This window comes from Eubalaena glacialis, chromosome 14, assembly GCF_028564815.1.
Source record: "Eubalaena glacialis isolate mEubGla1 chromosome 14, mEubGla1.1.hap2.+ XY, whole genome shotgun sequence".
Classification (NCBI taxonomy): domain Eukaryota; kingdom Metazoa; phylum Chordata; class Mammalia; order Artiodactyla; family Balaenidae; genus Eubalaena; species Eubalaena glacialis.
Window position 1 is genome coordinate 80,274,972 of NC_083729.1, and position 23,722 is coordinate 80,298,693.

General features: G+C 36.4%; 1 protein-coding gene across 2 annotated transcripts in view; it reads right to left on the minus strand.

Annotated features, from left to right (window-relative positions):
- LOC133104858 (E3 ubiquitin-protein ligase RNF103) overlaps positions 1 to 23,722 on the minus strand; it is a 115,132-nt gene that overhangs the window by 23,242 nt on the left and 68,168 nt on the right. The window contains exon 3 of one of the 2 annotated variants that reach the window (XM_061210718.1): positions 23,316 to 23,376. The exons of the other annotated variant lie outside the window; for it this stretch is intronic. Coding sequence (XP_061066701.1) covers positions 23,316 to 23,376 — 61 coding nt within the window. The remainder of the gene's footprint in view (positions 1 to 23,315; positions 23,377 to 23,722) is intronic. 2 annotated transcript variants of the gene reach the window in all.

Sequence of the window (23,722 nt, forward strand, 5' to 3'; positions counted from 1 at the left end):
ATTCTGACCTGGATCCATCTCCATCAGTTCAGACTGGCAGTGATCTCTCTGGAGTAGCTGATAAAATCCATAGGTCACACCCATACTAATCTCCTTATCAAATGGTCAGTCAGATAGGTCAGCCATACACTTGGTGTCTTCCGAACCAGCTTTCTCAGTTTTGCAATATGGACAGAGATGATTCCAAATTTCTAAGTTCTTGTTCCACTTTGCTTAACAATTCCTTCTTCATTTCTCTCTCCTCGCATTTTACTATAAGTAGTCAGGAAGAACCATGCCACTCCTCCTATATTTTGCTTAGAAATCTCCTCAGCTAAACACACAATTTCATTGCTTGCAAGTTCTAATTTCCACAAAACAGTAGACCCTGAACACACTTCAGCCAAGTTCTTTGCCACTTTATCAAGAATTGCCTTTTCGCCACTGTCCAATAACATGTTTCTCATTTCCGTTTGAGATCTCATCAGAACGGCCTTTACCATCCATACTTCTACTAACATTATGTACATGGTTATTTATGTGTTCTCTAAGAAGATGGAGGCTTTCTCTCCAGCTCTCTGTTTTTTTCCCTTAAGCCCTCACCAGAATCACCTTTAAAGGTCCACTCCTGGCAAACTAGGGTTTTGCTAGTATGCAGCTCGAAATTCTTCTAGCCTCTACCCATTAACCTAGTTCCAAAGCTACTTCCACATTTTATGTGTTTGTTACAGTTTCTTGGTACCAATATCTGTATTAGATTAGTCAGGCTGCTATAATAAAAATACCATAGATTAGGTGGCTTAAACAACAGAAATCTATTTCACAGTTCTGGAAGCTGGGAAGTCCAAGATCAAGGTGCTGGCAAATTCAGTTCCTGATGGAAGCCCCCTTTTCCTGGTTTGCAGATGGATGCCTTTTTGCTGTGTCCTCTCACATGGAGGGCAGATATTATTTGTCTTGTGTCTCTTCTGGTAACAGCACTAATCTCGTTCATGAGGGCTCCACCTTCATGGCCTAATTACTTGCTAAAAGCACCCCCTGCCCCCCACCAAATGCTATCACATTGGAGATTAGGGCTTCAACACATGAATTTGGGAAGGACACAAACCTTCGGCCCACAGCAATACTCGAAACTGGAATTTCTGGATCACATGGTAATTCTATTTTTAACCTTTTGAGGAACAGCTATCTGTTTTCCACAGCTGCTGCACCATTTTACATTCCTGCCAGCGGTGATCAATGGTTCTAACTTCTCCACATCCTTTGCCAACATGTTACTTTATGTTTTGTTTTGATTGATAGCAGCCATCCTAATGGGTATAAGGTGGTAGCACATCCTGATTTTGATTTATATTTCCCTAATGATTAGTGATGTTGAGCATCTTTTCATGTGCTTACTGACCACTGGTATGTTTTCTTCAAAAAATATTCTATAGACTTGAAAGTCTGTTCAAGTCCTTTGTCCATTTTTGAATAGGGCTTTTTTTTTTTTTAGTATTTATTTGGATGCACCAGGTCTTAGTTGTGGCACACAGGATCTTCGTTGTGGTGTGCAGGATCTTTAGTTGCAGCACGTGGGGTCTTTAGTTGCAGCATGTGGCATCTTTTAGTTGTGCCATGCAGGATCTTTTAGTTGCGGCATGTGGGATCTAGTTCCCTGACCAGGGATCGAACCCGGGCCCCCATTATTGGGAGTGTGCAATCTTAACCACTGGACCACCAGGAAAGTGCCTGAAGAGGGCTGTTTTAAGTTGAGTTTTACGAGGTCAGTTCTATGTATATTCTGCCAATATTTTCTCCCAATCTATGGGTTGCCCTTTTACTGTTTTCTCTTTTTACTGTGCCTTTTGATTCACAAACTTTTAAATTTTCATGAAGTCTATGTGGTCTGTTATACTTTTTTGTTGCCTGTGGCTTTCGGGTCATATCCAAGAAATCATTGCCAAACCCAATGTCATGAAGCTATGGCCCTATTTTCTTCTAGGAGTTTTCTAGTTTTAGCTTTTACATTTAGGTCTCTGATGCATTTTTAATTAATTTCCATATATGGTTTTAGTAAGGGTCCAAACTCATTCTTTTGCATGTGGAAATCCGGTTTACATAGCACCATTTGTCGAGAAGGCTGTCTTTTCCTCACTGAATGGTCCTCACATATATTTGACCATATACGTGAGGGTTGATTTCTGGGCTCTCTATTCTATTTCACTGGTCTTTATGACTGTCTTCATGCCAGTAGCATACTGGTTTTATTTAGACAGTTTTGTAGAAAGTTTTTTTCCTTACAGTTTTATTGAGATATAACTGACATACAGCACTGTATAAGTTTAAGGTACACAGCATGATGACTTACTGACATACATCATGAAATGATGATCACAGTAAGTTAACATCCATCATCATATAGATAGAAAATAAAACACAGAAAAAATATTTCTTCCTTGTGATGAGAACTCAGGATTTACTCTCTTAACAGCTTTCAAATATAACCTAGTCAGCAGTGTTCATTATATTCATCCTGTCATACATTACATCCCTAGTACTTATTTATCTTATACTGCAAGTTTGTACCTTTTGACCACCTTCATCCAATTCTCACTCTCCCCAAACCCCAACTCTGGTGACCACAAATCTGATCTCTTTTTCTATGAGTTTGTTTGTGGTTTTTTGAACTATAATTGACCTACATCACTATGATAGTTCCTGGTGTACAGCACAGTGATTTGGTATTTCTGTATATTACAAAATGATCACCACAATAAGTCTAGTTACCATCCGTCATCATATAGTGATACTATATTATTATTGACTATATTCCCCACTCTGTACATTTCACCCCTGTGACTCATTTATTTTGTAACTGGAAGTCTGTACCTCTCAATCCCCCTCACCTATTTCACTCATTTACCTGCGCCCCTCCCCTCTGGCAACCACCCGTTCGTTCTCTGTATCAATAACGGTTTCTGTTTTGCTATGTTTGTTCATTTGTTTTGTTTTTTAGATTCCAAGTACAAGTGAAATCATATGGTATTTTCTTTCTGTCTTAATTTCACTTAGCATAATACCCTCTAGGTCCATCCAGGTTGTCACAAACAAGATTTCATTCCTTTTTATGGTTGAGTAGTATTCTAGCTTATATATGTATATACACACACATCTTTATCCATTCATCTATCAGGGGCACTTAGGTTGCTTCCATATCTTGGCTACTGTGAGTAATGCTGCAATAATCATAGGAGTGAATATATCTTTTCAAATTAGTGTTTTTGTTTTCTTTGGAAAAATACCTAGAAGTATAACTGCTGGATTATATGGTAGTTCTAATTTTTTGAAGAACCTCCATGCTGTTTTCTGCAGTTGTTGCACCAATTTACATTCCCACCAATACTGCACAAGCGCTCCCTATTCTCCACATCCTAATCCAACACTTGTTTGTTGTCTTTTTAATAATAGCCATTCTCACAGGTGTGAGATGGTATCTCACTCTGGTTTTGATTTGCATTTCCCTGATGATTAGTGATGCTGAGCATCTTTTCTTGTGTCTGTTGGCCATCTGTATGTCTTCTTTGGAAAAATGCCTACTATTCAGGTTCTCTGCCCATTTTAAAATCAGTTTTATTGCCTATTTGAGGTCTTCTGTGTTTCCATATAAATTTTAGAATTATTTGTTCAGTGAAAAATGCCACTGAAATTCTGCTACGTACCGAAATGAATCTATAGATGGCTTTGAGTAGTATGGCTATTTTAATAACATTAATTCTTCAAATCCATGAGCATGGTATATCTTTCCATTTGTTTCTGTCATCTTCAGTTTATTTCATCAGTGTCTTACAGTTTTCTGAGTACAAGTTTTTTACCTCCTTGGTTAGATTTACTCCTAGGTATTCTATTCTTTCTGATGCAATTGTAAATGGAACTGTTTTCTTAATTTCTCTTTCTGACAGTTTGTTGTTAGTGTAAGAAACACAACAGATTTCTCTGCATTAATTTTGTATCCTACAACTTTACTGAATTCATTTATTATTTCTAATAGTTATTTGGTGGCATCTTCAGGATTTTCTACACATAGTATCATGTCATCTTCAAATAGTAACAGTTTTACTTCTTCGTTTCTAATTTGGATTCCTTTTATTTCTTTTTCTGGTCTGACTGCATGGCTAGGACTTCCAATGCTATGTTAAATAAACAGGGCAAGAGTGGGCATCTTTGTCTTGTTCCTGATCTTAGAGGAAATGCTTTCAGCTTTTCAACCTTGAGTATGATGTTGGCTATAGGTTTGTCATAGATGGCCTTTATTATGTTGAGTGATGCTCCCTCTTTTCTCACTTTGTTGAGAGTTTTTATCATAAACAGATGTTGAATTTTGTCAGAAGCTTTTTCTGTATCTATTGAGATGATTGTATGATTTTTATTCTTCAGTTTATTAATGTGGTATATCACAATGTCTAATTTGCATAAACTGAACCATCCTTCCATCCTTGGATAAATGCCACTTGATCATGGAGTATGATCCTTTTATATGTACTGTTGAATTTGTTTGCTAATATTTTGTTAAGAATTTTTGCATCTATGTTCATCAGTGATATTGGCCTGTACTTTTCTATTTTGTGTGTGATATCTTTGTCTGGTTTTGATATCAGGGTGATGCTGGCCTCATAGAATGAGTATGGAAGTGTTCCTTCCTATTCAAATTTTTGGAATAGTTTGGTTTTTTTTATTTTGTTGATGTGGTGTATTACATTGATTGATTTTCATAGGTGAACCATTCTTGCATTCCAGGAATAAATCCCAGTTGGTCATGGTGTATAATCTTTTTTTTTTTTTTTAGACATCTTTATTGGAGTATAATTGCTTTACAATGTATAATCCTTTTGAATCCTGTTTGCTTGTATTTTGTTGAGGACTTCTGCATCAGTGTTCATAAGGAGTATTGGTCTGTAGTTTTCTCTTCCCGTAGTGTCTTTGTCTGGCTTTGCTATGGGAAATGCTGTCCTTAGAGAACAAGTTAGATAGTGTTCCCTTTTCTTCAATTTTCTGAAGAAGTATGAGAAAGATTGGTGTTAGTTCTTTAGATGTTTAGTAGAAATCACCAGTGAATACATCAGGTCTAGGACTTTTCTTTGTTGGGAGAGATTTTTGATTACTAATTTAATCCCAAGAGTTATAAGTCTATTCAGATTTTCTATTGGTGTTTCAGTATTGGTAGATTTTGTAGTTCTATGAATTTGTCCATTTCATCTAAATTATCCAATTTTTTTAGTGTACAATTGTTCATAGTACTTACATTTTTTATTTCTGTAGAATCATAGTAGTGCTCCAACTGTCATTTCTGATTTTAGGAATTTGATTCCCTCTCCCTCTCCCTCCTCCTCCCTGCCACCATCAATCTAGCTAAAGGTTTATCAGTTTTGTTGCTTTTTTGAAGAACTCACTTTAAGTTTCTTTGATTTTTCTCTCCTGCTTTTCTAGTCTTTATTTCTTTTTCTCTGATGTAATCTTTCTTATTTCCTTCTTTTTGTTAGCTTTAGGTTGAGTTTTTTCTTTTTTCTAATTCTGTAAGTTGTAAAGTTAGGTTGTTGATTGATATCTTTCTTCTTTTTTAATGTAAAGCATCTTTATAGCTATAATTTCCCTCTGAGCTTTTGCTGCATCCCAAAAGTTTTGAAATATAGTGCTGTGGTTTTCACTCATCTCTAAGTATTTTCTAATTTTCCTTCTTATTTTTTTTAAACTGATTGAGACTTGGTTTTTGGCCCAACATGTGGTCTATCCTGGAGAATGTACCATGTGCACTTAAGAATGTGTATTCTGTTGTTGCTGCATTGAGTATTCTGCATATGTCTATTCTGTATATGTCTATTAGTATTCTGTATATGTCTATTAGTTCATTATAGTGTTGTTCGAGTCCTCTTTTATCTTTATTTATCTTCTGTCTGGTTGTTATATCCAATTTTGGGAATGGGTTATTAAAATCTTCAACTATTGTTATAGATCTACTTCCCTTCATATATTTTGACCATCTATTATTAGGTGCATAGATTACATCTTACTGTATTAAAACTTGTATTAACATATAACGTCCTTCTTTGACTCTTGGAATCTTTTCTAATTTTAAGTTTATTTTGTGTTATATCAATACAGCAATCTCCACTCTTTTGGTTACTATTTCCATGGAATATCTTTTTCCTTCCTTTCACTTTCAACCTATTTGTATCTTAGTATACATTAGGGTCATTTTGCCCCCATTCTGCCAAACTCTGTCTTTTAACTGGAGAGTTTAATTCATTTACATTTAATTACTGATGAGGAGGGGCTTAATTCTGCCATGTTGCAATTTTTTTCTGTAGGTCTTACAGCTTTTTCGTCCTTCATTTCCTGCATTAATGTCTTCTTTTGTGTTTATCTGTTTCTTTTCTTTTTTTTTTTTTTAAAGGGAACGCTATTTATTTATTTATTTATTTTGGCTGTGTTGGGTCTTCGTTTCTGTGCGAGGGCTTTCTCTAGTTGCGGCGAGCGGGGGGCCACTCTTCATCGCAGTGCGCGGGCCTCTCACTGTTGCGGCCTCTCTTGTTGAGGAGCACAAGCTCCAGACGCACAGGCTCAGCAGTTGTGGCTCACGGGCCTAATTGCTCTGCGGCATGTGGGATCTTCCCAGATCAGGGCTCGAACCTGTGTCCCCTGCATTGGCAGGCAGATTCTCAACCACTGCGCCACCAGGGAAGCCCTGTTTCTTTTCTTATGGTGAAACTTCAAGTTCCTTTTCATTTGCTTTAGTGTATAATTTATATCTACCTTCTTTGTGATTACCATGGTGAATGCACTTAATATCCTAAAGTTATAACACTAATTTGAATTTATATGAGCTTAACTTTAATAGTATGTAAAAACTTTACTTCTATACAGCTCTGTCCCCATCCCCATACAGCTTCTGATGTCACAAAAGCACATCTTTCTGCACTAATGTGTTCAAAAATATAGCCTAATTTTTAAAAAATGCACATGCCTCCTAAATCATGTGAAAACAAAAAATGAAGTTACAAGAATATTACCTTTTATAATTGTCCATGTATTTACCTTTAATGGAGGTATTTATTTTTTCATATGGTTTCCAGTTACTGTCTACTGTCCTTTAATTTCAACCTGAAGTACAGACACCCTTTAGCATTTCTTCCCAGGCAGGTCTAGTGGTAACAAACTCCCATAGCTTTTGTTTAAGTGGGAATGTCAATTTTTCTCCTTTGTTTTGCTGGGTATAGGATTCTTGGTGTATAGGTATCTTCTTTCAGCATTTGAATATATCAACCCACTGTCTTCTGGCCCTCAACATTTCTGATGAGAAATCTGCTGAAAATCTTATTCAGGATCCCTTGTATGTGGCAGGTCATTTCTTCCTGCTTTAAACATTCTCTCTTTGTCTTTCTATAGTTCGATTATAATGTGCCTTGGCACGGGTCTCTGAGTTTATTCTACGTTAGAGTGTGTGGACTTTCTTGGATGATTATATTCATGTTTTTTATGAAATTTGTTAAGTTTTTGTCTTTATTTCTTCAAATAATCTCTCTTCCCCCTTCTCTCTTTCCTTTCCTTCTGGGACTCCCACAACGTGTATGTTGCTCCAATTGATGCTGTCCAACAGGTCCCTTAGGCTCTGTTTGCTTCAAATTTTTTTCCTTCTGTTCCTCAGACTTGAACATTTCAACTGTATTATTTTCAAGTTCACTAATTCTTCTGCCTGCTCAAATCGGCTTCTGAATAACTCTAGCAATTTTTAAAATTTCAGTTATACTTTTCAGCTGCAGAATTTCTTTTTGGCTTCTTTTCACGTTTTCTATCTCTTTACTGATACTTCCATTTTGTTTATACATCATTTTCTTGACTTTGTTCACATCTTTCTTTAGTTCTTTGCATATTTTTAAGATCGCTGTTTTAAAGTCTTTATTTAGTAAATCTGTCACCTGGTCTTTTTCAGGGACATTTTCTATTCATTTCTTTTCCTTTCAATGGGCCATACTTTCCTGTTTCTTTGTATGCCTTGTGATCTTGTTGTTGTTACTGCTGAAAACTGGACATTTAAACTTTTTAAGATGATAACTTTGGAAACCAGATTCTCCCACTTCCCCAGGGTTTGATATGGTTGTTTTGTTTTGTTTTATTGCTGGATGGTGTCTCTGTACTGGAGATCATCCCGAGGTGTAAAGTTAGCCTTCTCAGGTCTTTTCAGAGCCTGTGTATTTCCCTGGGCATGCACAGTGACCACCTATATTCCCCTGTAAGTGCGGTTGCTTTTGAATGTCTTAGCCCTTGATGTTAGCAAAGTAAAACAGTGCAGTGCTGTGGCAAACACTATGGTGGCTCCTCAAAAATTAAATAAAGAATTATCACTTGACCTAGCAATTCCACTTTTGGGTATATACACAGAAGGACTGAAAGGAGGGGCTTGAACAGATATTTGTATACTCATGTTCATAACAGCATTATTCACAATAGCAAAAGGTAGAAATAACCCAAATTTCTAGTGATAGATGAATAGATAAACAAAATGATATATATACATACAATGGAATGTTATTCAGTCTTATAAAAAGAAGGAAATTCTGATACATGCTATAATATGAATGAGTCATGAAAACATTATGGTAAGTAAAATAAGCCAGACACAATGGGACAAATACTCTGTGATTACACTTATACGAGGTACCTGGAACAGTCTAATTATACATAGAGACAGAAAGCAGAATGGTGGTTACCAGGGGATGTGGAGAAGGAAAAATGGAGAGTTACTGTTTAATGGGTACAGAGTTTCAATATGAGATGAAGGAAAAATTCAGGAGATGGATAGTGGTGATGGCTGCACAGCAATGTAAACGTACTTAATGTCAATGAACTGTGTATTTTAAAATGGTTTAAATGATCAATTTATATACATGTGATATCACTTATATGTAGAATGTGAAATATGACACAAATGAACATATCTACGAAACAGAAACAGACTCACAGACATAGAGAACACACCTGTGGTTGCCAGGAGGGTGGGGGGAGGGAAGGATTGGGAGTTAGGGATTAGCAGATGCAAACCATTATATAAAGAATGGATAAACAACAAGGTTCTACTGTATAGCACAGAAGACTATATTCAATATCCTGTGATAAACCATAATGAAAAGGAATATGAAAAAGAATATCTACATAACTGAATCACTTTGCTGTACAGCAGAAATTAACACAACATTGTAAATCAACTATATTTCAATAAAATTTTTCTTAAATGGTCAACTTCTGTTATGTATATTTTAATGTAATAAATAAAATGGCGGCAAGACTACTATGATTCATTTATAAACAAGTATTTATATGTAAGTACAAATACAGACAGAAATGTATCTGAAAGGATGATCACCAAAATGTTTGTGGCTGTTATCTCTGGGTGGTAGGATTTCAGAGTGATTTTAACTTTCTTATTTATACTTTTCTGCATCAGTGTGTGTATTATTACCTTTATAGTCATGGGGGTAAAAACGCAAGCTAACTATGTTCATTTGAGGAAAGGGGCAAAATGAATGTTCTAAATTCACTCCAGTATTGCCTATCATGAGTGCTCTAAATGTGTCACATTTGGCTGAAAGCTAAAAATGTGGACTACCTTGAGTCCTCCATAAGAAGATAAGAACTACTTGTAGTTATACTTTAAGTTACTATTGTTTTTCTTTAAATGTTTTACTGAAGTATATCATACGTACATACGTATATCACACACATAACCATAAAGCCACACAAACTGTCACAAATTAAACACACCCATGTAACTAGGGACCACATGAAGAAACAAAATATTACCAACATAACATGAAGTCCTTTTATGTCCCTACTAATTCACCATGCCCCAACAAGGGAAACCAATATCCTGACTTCTAAGAGCATAGAACAGTCTTGCAGGTACTCTTTTTTTTCACTAATATATTCTTTAATATAGCAGTCACCTTGACTGCTAATATAAAACCAAATGAGGATTGGTTCAAGATGGCAGAGTACGCTCTGGAGACCGCGTGCCACGGCTGCTGAAGCCCGCGTGCCACAGCTGCTGAGGCCCGTGCAACTGGGGCTGGTGCTCCACAGCGGGGGAGGCCACCGCAATGAGAAGCCCACACGCAGCGGTGAAACCCAGCACAGTCTAAATAAATAAAAAAGATGGCGGAGTAGAAGGACATGTGCTCACTCCCTCTTGCGAGAGCACCAGAATCACAACTGCTAAAAAATCATCAACAGGAAGACACTGGAACTCACCAAAAAAGATACCCCACATCCAAAGATAAAGGAGAAGCTGCAATGAGACGGTAGGCGGGGCACAATCACAAAAAAATCAAATCCCATAACCGCTGGGTGGGTGACTCACAAACTGGAGAACACTTATACCACAGAAGTCCACCCACTGGAGTGAAGGTTCTGAGCCCCACGTCAGGCTTCCCAACCTGGGGGTCCGGCAATGGGAGGAGGAATTCCCAGAGAATCAGACTTTGAAGGCTAGAGGGATTTGATTGCATGACTTTGACAGGACTGGGGGAAACAGAGACTCCACTGTTGGAGGGCACACACAAAGTAGTGTGCACACCAGGACCCAGGGGGAAGGAGCAGTGACCCCATAGGAGACTGAACCAGACCTACCTGCTAGTGTCAGAGGGTCTCCTGCAGAGGCGGGGGGCGGCTGTGGCTCACCACAGGGACAAGGACACTGGCAGCAGAAGTTCTGGGAAGTACTCCATTGCGTAAGCCGTCACGGAGTCTGCCATTAGCCTTACCAAAGAGCTGTAGGCTCCAGTGTTGGGCTGCATCAGGCCAAACAACCAACAGGGAGGGAACTCAGCCCCACCCAACAGCAGACAAGCAGATTAAAGTTTTACTGAGCTCTGCCCACCAGATCAACACCCAGCTCTACCCACCACCAGTCCCTCCCATCAGGAAGCTTGCACAAGCCTCTTAGATAGCCTCATCCACCAGAGGGCAGACAGCAGAAGAAAGAAGAGCTACAATCCTGCAGCCCACAGAACAAAAACCACAATCACAGAAAGACAGACAAAATGAAAACACAGAGGACTATATCTCAGATGGAGGAACAAGATAAAACCATAGAAAAACAACTAAATGAAGTGGAGATAGGCAACCTCCCAGAAAAAGAATTAAGAATAATGATAGTGAAGATGACCCAGGACCTCGTAAAAAGAATGGGGGCAAGGACTGAGAAGATGCAAGAAATGTTTAACAAAGACCTAGAAGAATTAAAGAACAAACAAACAGAGATGAATACAATAACTGAAATGAAAAGTACACTACAAAGAATCAATAGCAGAATAACTGAGGCAGAAGAACAGATAAGTGACCTGGAAGACAGAATGGTGGAAATCACTGCCACGGAACAGAATAAAGAAACAAGAATGAAAAGAAGTGAAGACAGCCTAAGAGACTTCTGGGACAACATCAAATGCATGAACATTCGCATTATAGGGGACCCAGAAGAAGAGAGAGAGAAAGCACCCAAGAAAATATCTGGAGATTATAGTCGAAAACTTCCCTAATATGGGAAAGGAAATAGCCACCCAAGTCCAGGAAGCGCAGAGAGTCCCAGGCAGGAAAAACCCAAGGAGAAACATGCCAAGACACATGGTAGTCAAACTGACAAAAATTAAAGACAAAGAAAAATTATTGAAAGCAACAAGGGAAAAATGACAAATAACATACGAGGGAACTCCCATAAGGTTAACAGCTGATTTCTCAGCAGAAACTCTACAAGCCAGAAGGGAGTGGCATGATATATTTAAAGTGATCAAAGGGAAGAACCTACAACCAAGATTACTCTACCCGGCAAGGATCTCATTCAGATTTGATGGAGAAATCAAAAGCTTTACAGACAAGCAAAAGTTAAGAGAATTCAGCACCACCAAACCAGCTCTACAACAAATGCTAAAGGAACTTCTCTAAGTAGGAAACACAAGAGAAGAAGAGCACCTACAGAAACAAACCCAAAACAATTAAGAATATGGTAACAGGAACATATATATCGATAATTACCTTAAACGTGAATGGATTAAATGCTCCAACCAAAAGACACAGGCTCGCTGAATGGATACAAAAACAAGACCCATGTATATGCTGTCTACAAGAGACCCACTTCAGAACTAGGGGAACACACAGACTGAAAGTGATGGAAAAAGATATCCATGCAAATGGGATGGAAAAAGATATTCCATGCAAATGGAATCAAAAGAAAGCTGGAATAGCAATACTCATATCAGATAAAACAGAATTTAAAATAAAGAATGTTACAAGAGACAAGGAAGGACACTACATAATGATCAAGGGATCAATCCAAGAAGAAGATACAACAATCATAAATATATATGCACCCAACATAGGAGCACCTCAATACACAAGGCAAATGCTAACAGCTATAAGAGGGAATCGAAAGTAACACAATAATAGTGGGGGACTTTAACACCTCACTTACACCAATGGACAGATCATCCAGACAGAAAAATAAGGAAACAAAAGCTTTAAATGACATAACAGACCAAATAGATTTAATTGATATTTATAGGACATTCCATCCGAAAACAGCATGTGTTTCTGACCACAACGCTATGAGATTAGAAATAAATTGCAGGGAAAAAAACGTAAAACACACAAACACATGGAGGCTAAACAATACGTTACTAAATAACCAAGAGATCACTGCAGAAATCAAAGAGGAAATCAAAAAATACCTAAAGACAAATGACAATGAAAACACGACGATCCAAAACCTATGGGATGCAGCAAAAGCAGTTCTAAGAGGGAAGTTTATAGATATACAAGCCTACCTAAAGAACCAAGAAAAATCTCAAGTAAACAATCTAACCTTACACCTAAAGGAACTAGAGAAAGAAGAACAAACAAAACCCAAAGTTAGCAGAAGGAAAGAAATCATAAAGATCAGAACGGAAATAAATGAAATACAAAGAAAGAAAACAATAGCAAAGATCAATACAACTAAAAGCTGGTTCTTTGAGAAGATAAACAAAATTGATAAGCCATTAACCAGACTCATCAAGAAAAAGAAGGAGAGGACTCAAATCAATAAAATTAGAAATGAAAAAGGAGAAGTTACAACAGACACCGCAGAAATACAAAGCATCCTAAGAGACTACTACAAGCAACTCTATGCCAATAAAATGGACAACCTGGAAGAAATGGACAAATTCTTAGGAAGGTATAACCTTCCAAGACTGAACCAGGAAGAAACAGAAAATATGAACAGACCAATCACAAGTAATGAAATTGAAACTGTGATTAAAAATCTTCCAACAAACAAAAGTCCAGGACCAGATGGCTTCACAGGTGAATTCTATCAAACATTTAGAGAAGAGCTAATACCTATCCTTCTCAAACTCTTCCAAAAAATTGCAGAGGAAGGAAAACTCCCAAATTCATTCTATGAGGCCACCATCACCCTGATACCAAAACCAGACAAAGATACTACAAAAACAGAAAATTAAAGACCAATATCACTGATGAATATAGATGCAAAAATCCTCAACAAAATTCTAGCAAACAGAATCCAACAACACATTAAAAGGATCATACAGCATGATCAAGTGGGATTTATCCCAGGGATGCAAGGATTCTTCAATATACGCAAATCAATCAATGTGATACACCATATTAACAAACTGAAGAAGAAAAACCATATGATCATCTCAATAGATGCAGAAAAAGCTTTTGACAAAAATTCAACACCCATTTATGACAAAATCTCTCCAGAAAGTGGGCATAGAGAGAACCTACTTCAACATAATAAAGGCCACATATGAGAAACCCACAGCAAACATCATTCTCAATGGTGAAAAACTGAAAGCATTTCTACTAAAATCAGGAACGAGACAAGGATGTCCACTCTCACCACTATTATTCAACATAGTTTTGGAAGTCCTAGCCACGGCAATCAGAGAAGAAAAAGAAATAAAAGGAATACAAATTGAAAAAGAAGAAGTAAAACTGTCACTGTTTGCAGATGACATGATACTATATATAGAGAATCCTAAAAATGCCACCAGAAAACTACTAGAGCTAATCAATGAATTTGGTAAAGTTGCAGGATACAAAATTAATGCACAGAAATCTCTTGCATTCCTATACACTAATGATGAAATATCTGAAAGAGAAATTATGGAAACACTCCCATTTACCACTGCAACAAAAAGAATAAAATACCTAGGAATAAACCTACCTAGGGAAACAAAAGACCTGTATGCAGAAAACTATAAGACACTGATGAAAGAAATTAAAGATGATACCAACAGATGGAGAGATATACCATGTTCTTGGATTGGAAGAATCAATATTGTGAAAATGACTATATTACTCAAAGCAATCTACAGATTCAATGCAATCTATATCAAATTACCAATGTCATTTTCTTACGGAACTAGAACAAATCATCTTAAAACTTGTATGGAGACACAAAAGACCCCCAATAGTCAAAGCAGTCTTGAGGGAAAAAAACAGACCTGGAGGAATCAGACTCCCTGACTTCAGACTATACTACAAAGCTACAGTAATCAAGACAATATGGTACTGGCACAAAAACAGAAACATAGATCAGTGGAACAAGATAGAAAGCCCAGAGATAAACCCACACAGCTACGGTCAACTAATCTATGACAAAGGAGGCAAAAATATACAATGGAGAAAAGACAGTCTCTTCAATAAGTGGTGCTGGGAAAACTGGACAGCTACATGTAAAAGAATGAAATTAGAACACTCCCTAACACCATACACAAAAATAAACTCAAAATGGATTAGAGACCTAAATGTAAGACTGGACACTATAAAACTCTTACAGGAAAACGTAGGAAGAACACTCTTTGACATAAATCACAGCAAGATCTTTTTTGATCCACCTCCTAGAGTAATGGAAATAAAAACAAAAATAAACAAATGGGACCTAATGAAACTTCAAAGCTTTTGCACAGCAAAGGAAACCATAAACAAGACAAAAAGACAACCCTCAGAATGGGAGAAAATATTTGCAAATGAATCAACGGACAAAGGAATAATCTCCAAAATATATAAACAGCTCACTCAGCTCAATATTAAAGAAACAAACAACCCAATCCAAAAATGGGCAGAAGACCTAAATAGACATTCTCCAAAGAAGACATACAGATGGCCAAGAAGCACATGAAAAGATGCTCAACATCACTAATTATTAGAGAAATGCAAATCAAAACTACAATGAGGTATCACCTCACACCAGTTAGAATGGGCATCATAAGAACATCTACAAACAACAAGTGCTGGAGAGGGTGTGGAGAAAAGGGCACCCTCTTCCACTGTTGGTGGGAATGTAAATTGATACAGCCACTATGGAGAACAGCATGGCGGTTCCTTAAAAAACTAAAAATAGATTTACCATATGATCCAGCAATCCCACTACTGGGCATATACCCAGAGAAAACGATAATTCAAAAAGATACATGCACCCCAATGTTCACTGCAGCACTATTTACAATAGCCAGGACATGGAAGCAACCTAGATGCCCATTGACAGATGAATGGATAAAGAAGTTGTGGTACATATATACAATGGAATATTACTCCGCCATAAAAAGGAACAAAATTGAGTCATTTGTTGAGACGTGGATGGATCTAGAGACTGTCATACAGAGTGAAGTAAGTCAGAAAGAGAAAAACAAATATCGTATATTAACGCATGTAATTGGAACCTAGAAAAATGGTACAGATGAGCCGGTTTGCAGGGCAGAAGTTGAGACACAGATGTAGAGAACAGACATATGGACACCAAGGGGGGAAAACTGTGGTGGGGTGGGGATGGTGGTGTGCTGAATTGGGCGATTGGGATTGACATGTATACACTGATGTGTATAAAATTGATGACTAATAAGAACCTGCAGTATAAAAAAACAAACAAAACAACTAATACTAAACTTTCATTGGGTTATTTGTATGGAAATATGTTAATATAAATGTTTCAGACATTACATGAAATTTCTAAAAAAAAAAAAAAAAAAGAAACAAGAAAAATCTCAAATAAACAATCTAACCTTACACCTAAAGGAACTAGAGAAAGAAGAACAAAAATTCCCCAAAGTTAGTAGAAGGAAAGAAATCAAGATCAGAGCAGAAATAAATGGAATAGAAACAAAGAAAACAATAGCAAAGATCAAGAAAACTAAAAGCTGGTTCTTTGAAAAGATAAACAAAATTGATAAACCTTTAGCCACACTCATCAAGAAAAAGAGGGAGAGGACTCAAATCAATAAAATTAGAAATGAAAAAGGAGAAGTTACAACGGACACTGCAGAAATACAAAGCATAAGAGACTACTACAAGCAACTCTTGCCAATAAAGTGGACAACCTGGAAGAAATGGACAAATTCTTAGAAATGTATAACCTTCCAAGACTGAACCACGAAGAAATAGAAAATATGAACTGACTAATCACAAGTAATGAAATTGAAACTGTGATTAAAAATCTTCCAACAAAGAAAATTCCAGGATCAGATGGCTTCCCAGGTAAATGCTATCAAACATTTAGAGAAGAGCTAACACCCATCCTTCTCAAACTCTTCTAAAAAAATTGCAGAGGAAGAAACACTCCCAAACTCATTCTACGAGGCTACCATCACCCTGATACCAAAACCAGACAAAGACACTACAAAAAGAGGAAATTACAGACCAATATCACTGATGAATATAGATGCAAAAATCCTCAACAAAATACTAGCAAACAGAATCCAACAACACATTAAAAGGATCATACACCATGATCAACTGGGATTTATCCCAGGGATGCAAGGATTCTTCAATATGCACAAATCAATCAATGTGATACACCTTATTAACAAACTGAAGAATAAAAACCATACGGTCATCTCAATAGATGCAGAAAAAGCTTTTGACAAAATTCAACCCCATTTATGAAAAAAACTCTCCAGAGAGTGGGCATAGAGGGAACCTACCTCAACATAACAAAGGCCATATATGACAAACCCACAGCAACATCATTCTCAATGGTAAAAAACTAAAAGTATTTCCTCTAAGATCAGGAACAAGACAAGGATGTCCACTCTCGTCACTATTATTCAACATAGCTTTGGAGATCCTAGCCATGGCAATCAGAGAAGAAAAAGAAATAAAAGGTATACAAATTGAAAAAGAAGAAGTAAAACTGTCACTGCCTGCAGATGACAGGACACTATACATACAGCATCCTAAAGATGCCACCAGAAAACTACTAGAGCTAATCAATGAATTTGGTAAAGTTGCAGGATACAAAATTAATGCACAGAAATCTCTTGCATTCCTATACACTAACAATGAAAGATCCAAAAGAGAAATTAAGGAAACACTCACATTTACCACTGCAACAAAAAGAATAAAATACCTAGGAATAAACCTACCTAGGGAGACAAAAGACTTGTATGCAGAAAACTATAAGACACTGATGAAAGAAATTAAAGATGATACCAACAGATGGAGAGATATACCATGTTCTTGGATTGGAAGAATCAATATGGTGAAAATGACTATATTACTCAAAGCAATCTACAGAGTCAATGCAATCCCTATCAAATTAGCAATGGCATTTTTTACAGAATTTGAACAAAAAATCTTAAAATTTGTATGGAGACACAAAAGACCCCCAATAGCCAAAGCAATCTTGAGGGAAAAAAACAGACCTGGAGGAATCAGACTCCCTGACTTCAGACTATACTACAAAGCTACAGTAATCAAGACAATATGGTACTGGCACAAAACCAGAAATATAGATCAATGGAACAGGATAGAAAGTCCAGAGATAAACCCACACACCTATGGTCAACTAATCTATGACAAAGGAGGCAAGGATATACAATGGAGAAAAGACAGTCTCTTCAATAAGTGGGGCTGTGAAAACTGGACAGCTCCATGTAAAAGAATGAAATTAGAACATTCCCTAACACCACACAGAAAAATAAACTCAAAATAGATTAAAGACCTAAATGTAAAACCGGACAGTATAAAACTCTTAGCGGAAAACAAAGGAAGAACACTCTTTGACATAAATCACAGCAAGATCTTTTTTGACCCACCTCCCAGAGTAATGGAAATAAAAACAAAAATAAACAAGTGGGACCTAATGAAACTTCAAAGCTTTTTGCACAGCAAAGGAAACCATATAAAAGATGAAAAGACAACCCTCAGAATGGGAGAAAATATTTGCAAACGAATCAATGGACAAAGGATCAATCTCCAAAATATATAAACAGCTCACTCAGCTCAATATGAGAAAAACAAACAACCCAATTCTAAAATGGGTGGAAGACCTAAATAGACATTTCTCCAAAGAAGACACACAGATGGTCAAGAGGCACATGAAAAGCTGCTCAACATCACTAATTACTAGAGAAATGCAAATCAAAACTACAATGAGGTATCACCTCACACCAGTTAGAATGGGCATCATCAGAAAATCTACAAACAACAAGTGCTGGAGAGGGTGTGGAGAAAAGGGAACCCTCTTGCACTGTTGGTGGGAATGTAAATTGATACAGCCACTATGGAGAACAGTATGGAGGTTCCTTAAAAACCTAAAAATAGAATTACCATATGACCCAGCAATCCCACTACTGGGCATATACCCACAGAAAACTGTAATTCAAAAAGACACATGCACCCCAATGTTCACTGCAGCACTATTTACAATAGCCAGGTCATGGAAGCAACCTAAATGTCCACTGACAGACGAATGGATAAAGAAGATGTGGTACATATACACAATGGAATATTACTCAGCCATAAGAAGGAATGAAACTGGGTCATTTCTAGAGATGTGGATGGACCTAGAGACTGTCATAGAGTGAAGTAAGTAAGAAAGAGAAAAACAAATATCGTATATTAACACATATATGTGGAATCTAGAAAAATGGTACAGATGAACCGGTTTGTAAGGCAGAAATAGAGACACAGATGTAGAGAACAAACGTATGGACACCAAGAGGGGAAAGTGGGGGGTGGGGTGGTGGTGTGATGAATTGGGAGATTGGGATTGACATATACACTAATATGTATAAAATAGATAACTAATAAGAACCTGCTGTATAAAAATAAAGAAATAAAATAAAATTCAAATCAAAGACTAAATAAAGCTGTGTAATCTAAAGAAAAAAAACAAACAAAAACACAAAAAAACCAAATGAAAGACTTTGAAAGTGTTTCAGTGGTAAACCTTCATATGCAAGTAACATTTAAAGCAATCACATTATTTCAAAGTTATACTTTGTCTAAAGTAACCCCCACCCTCCTTTTTTGGTAACACCATCAATGTAGTAAATTGTCTACTATATGCCAAGTACTGTCCTAAACATTTTACATACATTCACAGATTTAATTGTCAGTACAGTTCTGTTAGATTCAAAGAATTTTAATAGGGACAGGTGGCTAATTGATAGCAGTGATGGTTTAAATCTGGTAGTGTGAGGACTCCAAAACCAACTATTATTTTTCTGGTATCATGTTAGTTAGTTAGTTAACTAATAAATTGCTATGAATGAGAAATAACAGGAAACATGAGGAGAAAGACAGAGCTTGAAGATCATTTAACCAGATAAGTGAGCTATGGATGTGAGAAGGTATACAATAAGCAAAGCACAAAACAGGAATAAACAAGGTTTGTGAGACACTAACTGAATTTATGTGGTTTCTAAAGATGACATTAATCAACTGTTTGTGCTATTATTGTCATACTGCTTAGCTCTACATGTTTTATGCCCCACATTATTATTTTTACTTTAAACAGTCAATAATTATTAAAAAGAAACTTTTAAAAGAGAAAAACATTATATTTATTTACATACTTATAATTTCCAGCATGCTTCATTCCTCTGGGTAAATCCAAATTTGTATCTGGTATGATTTTCCTTCAGCTTACAACCTCCTTTAACATTTCTCGTACTGTACACCTACTGGCAACAAATTCTCTTGGCTTTTGTATACAAGTATCTTTACTTCACCTTTGAATGCTGTTTTCATTGGACACAGAATTCTAGAATAATGTGGGGATTTTTCTTTTATCATATCAAAGATGTTTTGGTTCGTATTGTTTCTGATAATAAAATTTTAATCATTACCCTTTCCTCAGACTGTTTTATCTCTTTATTGTTACCTTTCAGTAATTTGATTATGATACATCCTGGCAAGGTTTTCTTTGTGTTTATCCTGTTTGAAATTGGAGTTCCTTGGATCTGTGGGTTTACAGTTTTCATCAGCTATTATATCATGTGATCCTTTCTGGACTCTTTTCCTTCTGAGACTCAAATTACATGTTGGATCATTTGACTTTTTTTTTTTTTACTTTTTTCTCTCAGTACTGCAGTTTGGATAGTTTGTATTACTATCTTTGATTTCACTGATTTTGTTTTCTGTAGTGTATAATCTGCTTGTTCAACCCATTCAGTGAAGCTTTCATTTTACTTCACTTCATTCTAGATCTTTCATGTAAGTTCTACTTTGTTCTTTTCAATATCTTCTATTTACCTCTTCATTATGTTCATGTTTTCCTTTGAAACATATGTTCGTTATGTTTTCCTCTAAATCCCTCAACATATTTATAATAGCTGTTTAAAATCCCTGTCTGCTTATTCATTTGATCATCTATTTTTTTTCTGGGTCTATTTATATTTCCTGATTTTTCTCTTGATTTTGGGTCACACTTTCCTAGTAACTTTTCATTGGATGTTGAACACTCTAAATGATTCATTTTTGGGTATCTGCAATTTTGGTGGTTCAGCTTTAAAGAGCTTTAAAGAATGTTCAGCTTTATTTTGGTTGTTCAGCTTTCAAGACTTATTTTAATTTTTATTTATTTTTATTTTATTTTTTTAAATTAATTTTTATTGGAGTATAGTTGCTTTACAATGTTGTGTTAGTTTCTACTGTACAACAAAGTGAATCAGCTCTACATATATATATATATATATATATATATATATATATATATATATATATATATGTATATATGTATCTCCCCTCTTTTTTGGATTTCCTTCCCATTTAGGTCACCACAGAGCATTGAGCAGAGTTCCTGTGCTATACAGTAGCAGATTTGTTTTTAAGCTTTGTTGGTGTGGGCTTATGGTAGCCTTTAAGCTAGGGCTACTTTCACCTTAATATTAAGGCATGACCCTTCTGCAGTCTCTATTGAATGCTCCAGATATTCAACAAAGTCTCTTTACTGTGTCTGGTCAGAACTCTACCATCTCTCAATCCTCTGTTAACTCTGGGAATTGTTTAGCTTATAGCCTCCTCCTGGTAGTTGTTCTGTCCCCAGTAACTGTTCTTTGCCTAGCCTCCTAAAATCTCATTCTAAGTATGCACAACTTAATAGTCAGCTAAAGACTCAATGGGACCCCATGCGGATATTTACAGCTTTTTCTTTGGATATTGCTCTTGTTCTGATACTCTGCCCCACAAGTTCCAGCCACTGCAGCCTCCCTGAACCCTAGTCTCTTTCTGCTCAACTCAGTGAGACCACCACACTCTGCTTGGAATCTGCTTCCATATGCTATGACCCAGAAAGTCTCCCTAGGCAGAAAATGAGGACCGTATTAGGGCTCTCTCCTTTTGTTTCCCTTTTCTCACTGATCAAAATCCTGCACTGACAGTTATCCAATGTCTGAAAACAGATGTTTCACAGCTTTTGTCCAGTTTTTTCTTTATTTACAATGGAGTGCAAGTTCAAATCCATAACCATTACTCCATCATGGCTATGAATGTAATTCCTCTCTGTAATAATTTTTTATTTATTTACTTTTGGAATATCTTATTTACAAGTATTTTTTCCATTTTTATTTTTTTAATTGAAGTATAGTTACTGTACAATATTATATAAGTTACAGATGTACAACATAGTGATTCACAATTTGTAAAGGCTTTACTCCATTTACAGTTATTATAAAATATTGGCTATATTCCCCATGTTGTACAATATATCCTTGTAGCTTATTTTATACCTAATAGTTTGTACCTTTTACTTCCCTACCCCTATATTGCTATTCTAATTCTTTTTTAAAAGGAGTGATATTGTGATACCTCTGTTATTAATTTTTCTCCAATCATGAAAGTGTCAAAAATCATAAAAGTTTTAAATGTTACTTTGCAAGTCACCTTAGTTTTAAGTAGTACTCAACAATAATCAACTTTATTTAGAAACATATTTTGCTCAATTTACAGCCATGCTAAGATAAACTGTAGTGAAAATGGAACTGCATTCCTTACATACAATTTATTTAATTTGAATTCCACAAAACCATTTCTTTGTAAGTAGGAAGAGATTTTACTTTTTTTTTTAAATGGCTTAAAACAACAAAAATTTATTCTTTAATTGTGGTGATCAGAAGTCTAAACTCAGGACTTCCCTGGTGGTCCAGCGGTTGGGACTCCATGCTCCCAAAGCAGGGGGCCCAGATTCGATCCCTGGTCGGGGAACTAGATCCCACATGCCGCAAACTAAGAGCCCGCATGCCGCAACTAAAAGATCCTGCATGCGGCAACGAAGATCCTGTGTGCCGCAACTAAGACCCGGCACAGCCCAATAAATATTAAAAAACAAAAACCAAAAAGTCTAAAATCCAGGTGTTGGAAGGGCTGCGTTTCTTCTGGAAGTTTCAGGGAAGAATCCATTTCCTTGTCTTTTCTAGTTTCTAGAGGTCAACTGCATTCCTTAGCTTGTGTCTTCTTCCTCCATCTTCAAAGCATAGCATTCTAACATCTGGTTCTGTGGTCACATCTCCTTTTCTCTCACTTTTTCTCAACATACTGCCTCCCTCTTATAAGGATTCTTATAAGCCCACCCAGATAGCCCAGGATTAACCTCCCCACCTCAAGATCCTTAATTTAATCAAATCTGCAAGTTCCCTTTTGCTATGTAAGGTAACATATTCACAGGTTCTGGGAATTAGGACGTGGACATCTTTGGGAGGCCATTATTCTGTCTACCACAGAATGTGAGTGCCTGCTTTGTTTCCAACAGTAACCTGGACTCTAGGAAATCACAGATGAATGAATATGGCCTTTCCCCCTTGAATAGCTCAATTCCAGGCTGGAGGAAAGATTTTAGTTCTTATCAAATGTGAAGATTTTTGAGTTGATTATATCTTGTTTTTCTTACTATAATTAGAAAGCAAATAATTAGGGCAGCCATAAATAATTAATATAAACTATGTTTTATAGATGTAGATAGTTTACTTTTATGAACTAATGCAAAATATACCAAGATAAAGAACAGGAGATGTAAAATAATAATTTACCTCTTATTTGCCTGTCAACAACTCTCATTTCCTTTCTTATCTTCAATGACCATTCATTGACCTGGGAAAAATTTTACAAAAGGAATTATAAGTCAATACCCCCAATTCACCACATTTTAAAGAATTTTATATTAATTCTACATTTATTCCTGACACAAGCTAGAAATAATATAAACCTATTTTGAAAGAAACAGCCTTAGGGCCAAATTCTTTTTTTTAGTTTCTTCTCTGGCCAAATTCTGTTTTTGTTTTCCATCTTTTTATTCACAGTACATAGAAGTCTCAAACTATTCAAAGATTCCTATCTGAAGGCAGTATGAAGCACTTTATACAAGCTCTCCAAGAAAGTTCAGTACCCTGCAGGTACATAAAAATTTTTCATGAGGTGCCATGGGCATAGAAAGGTT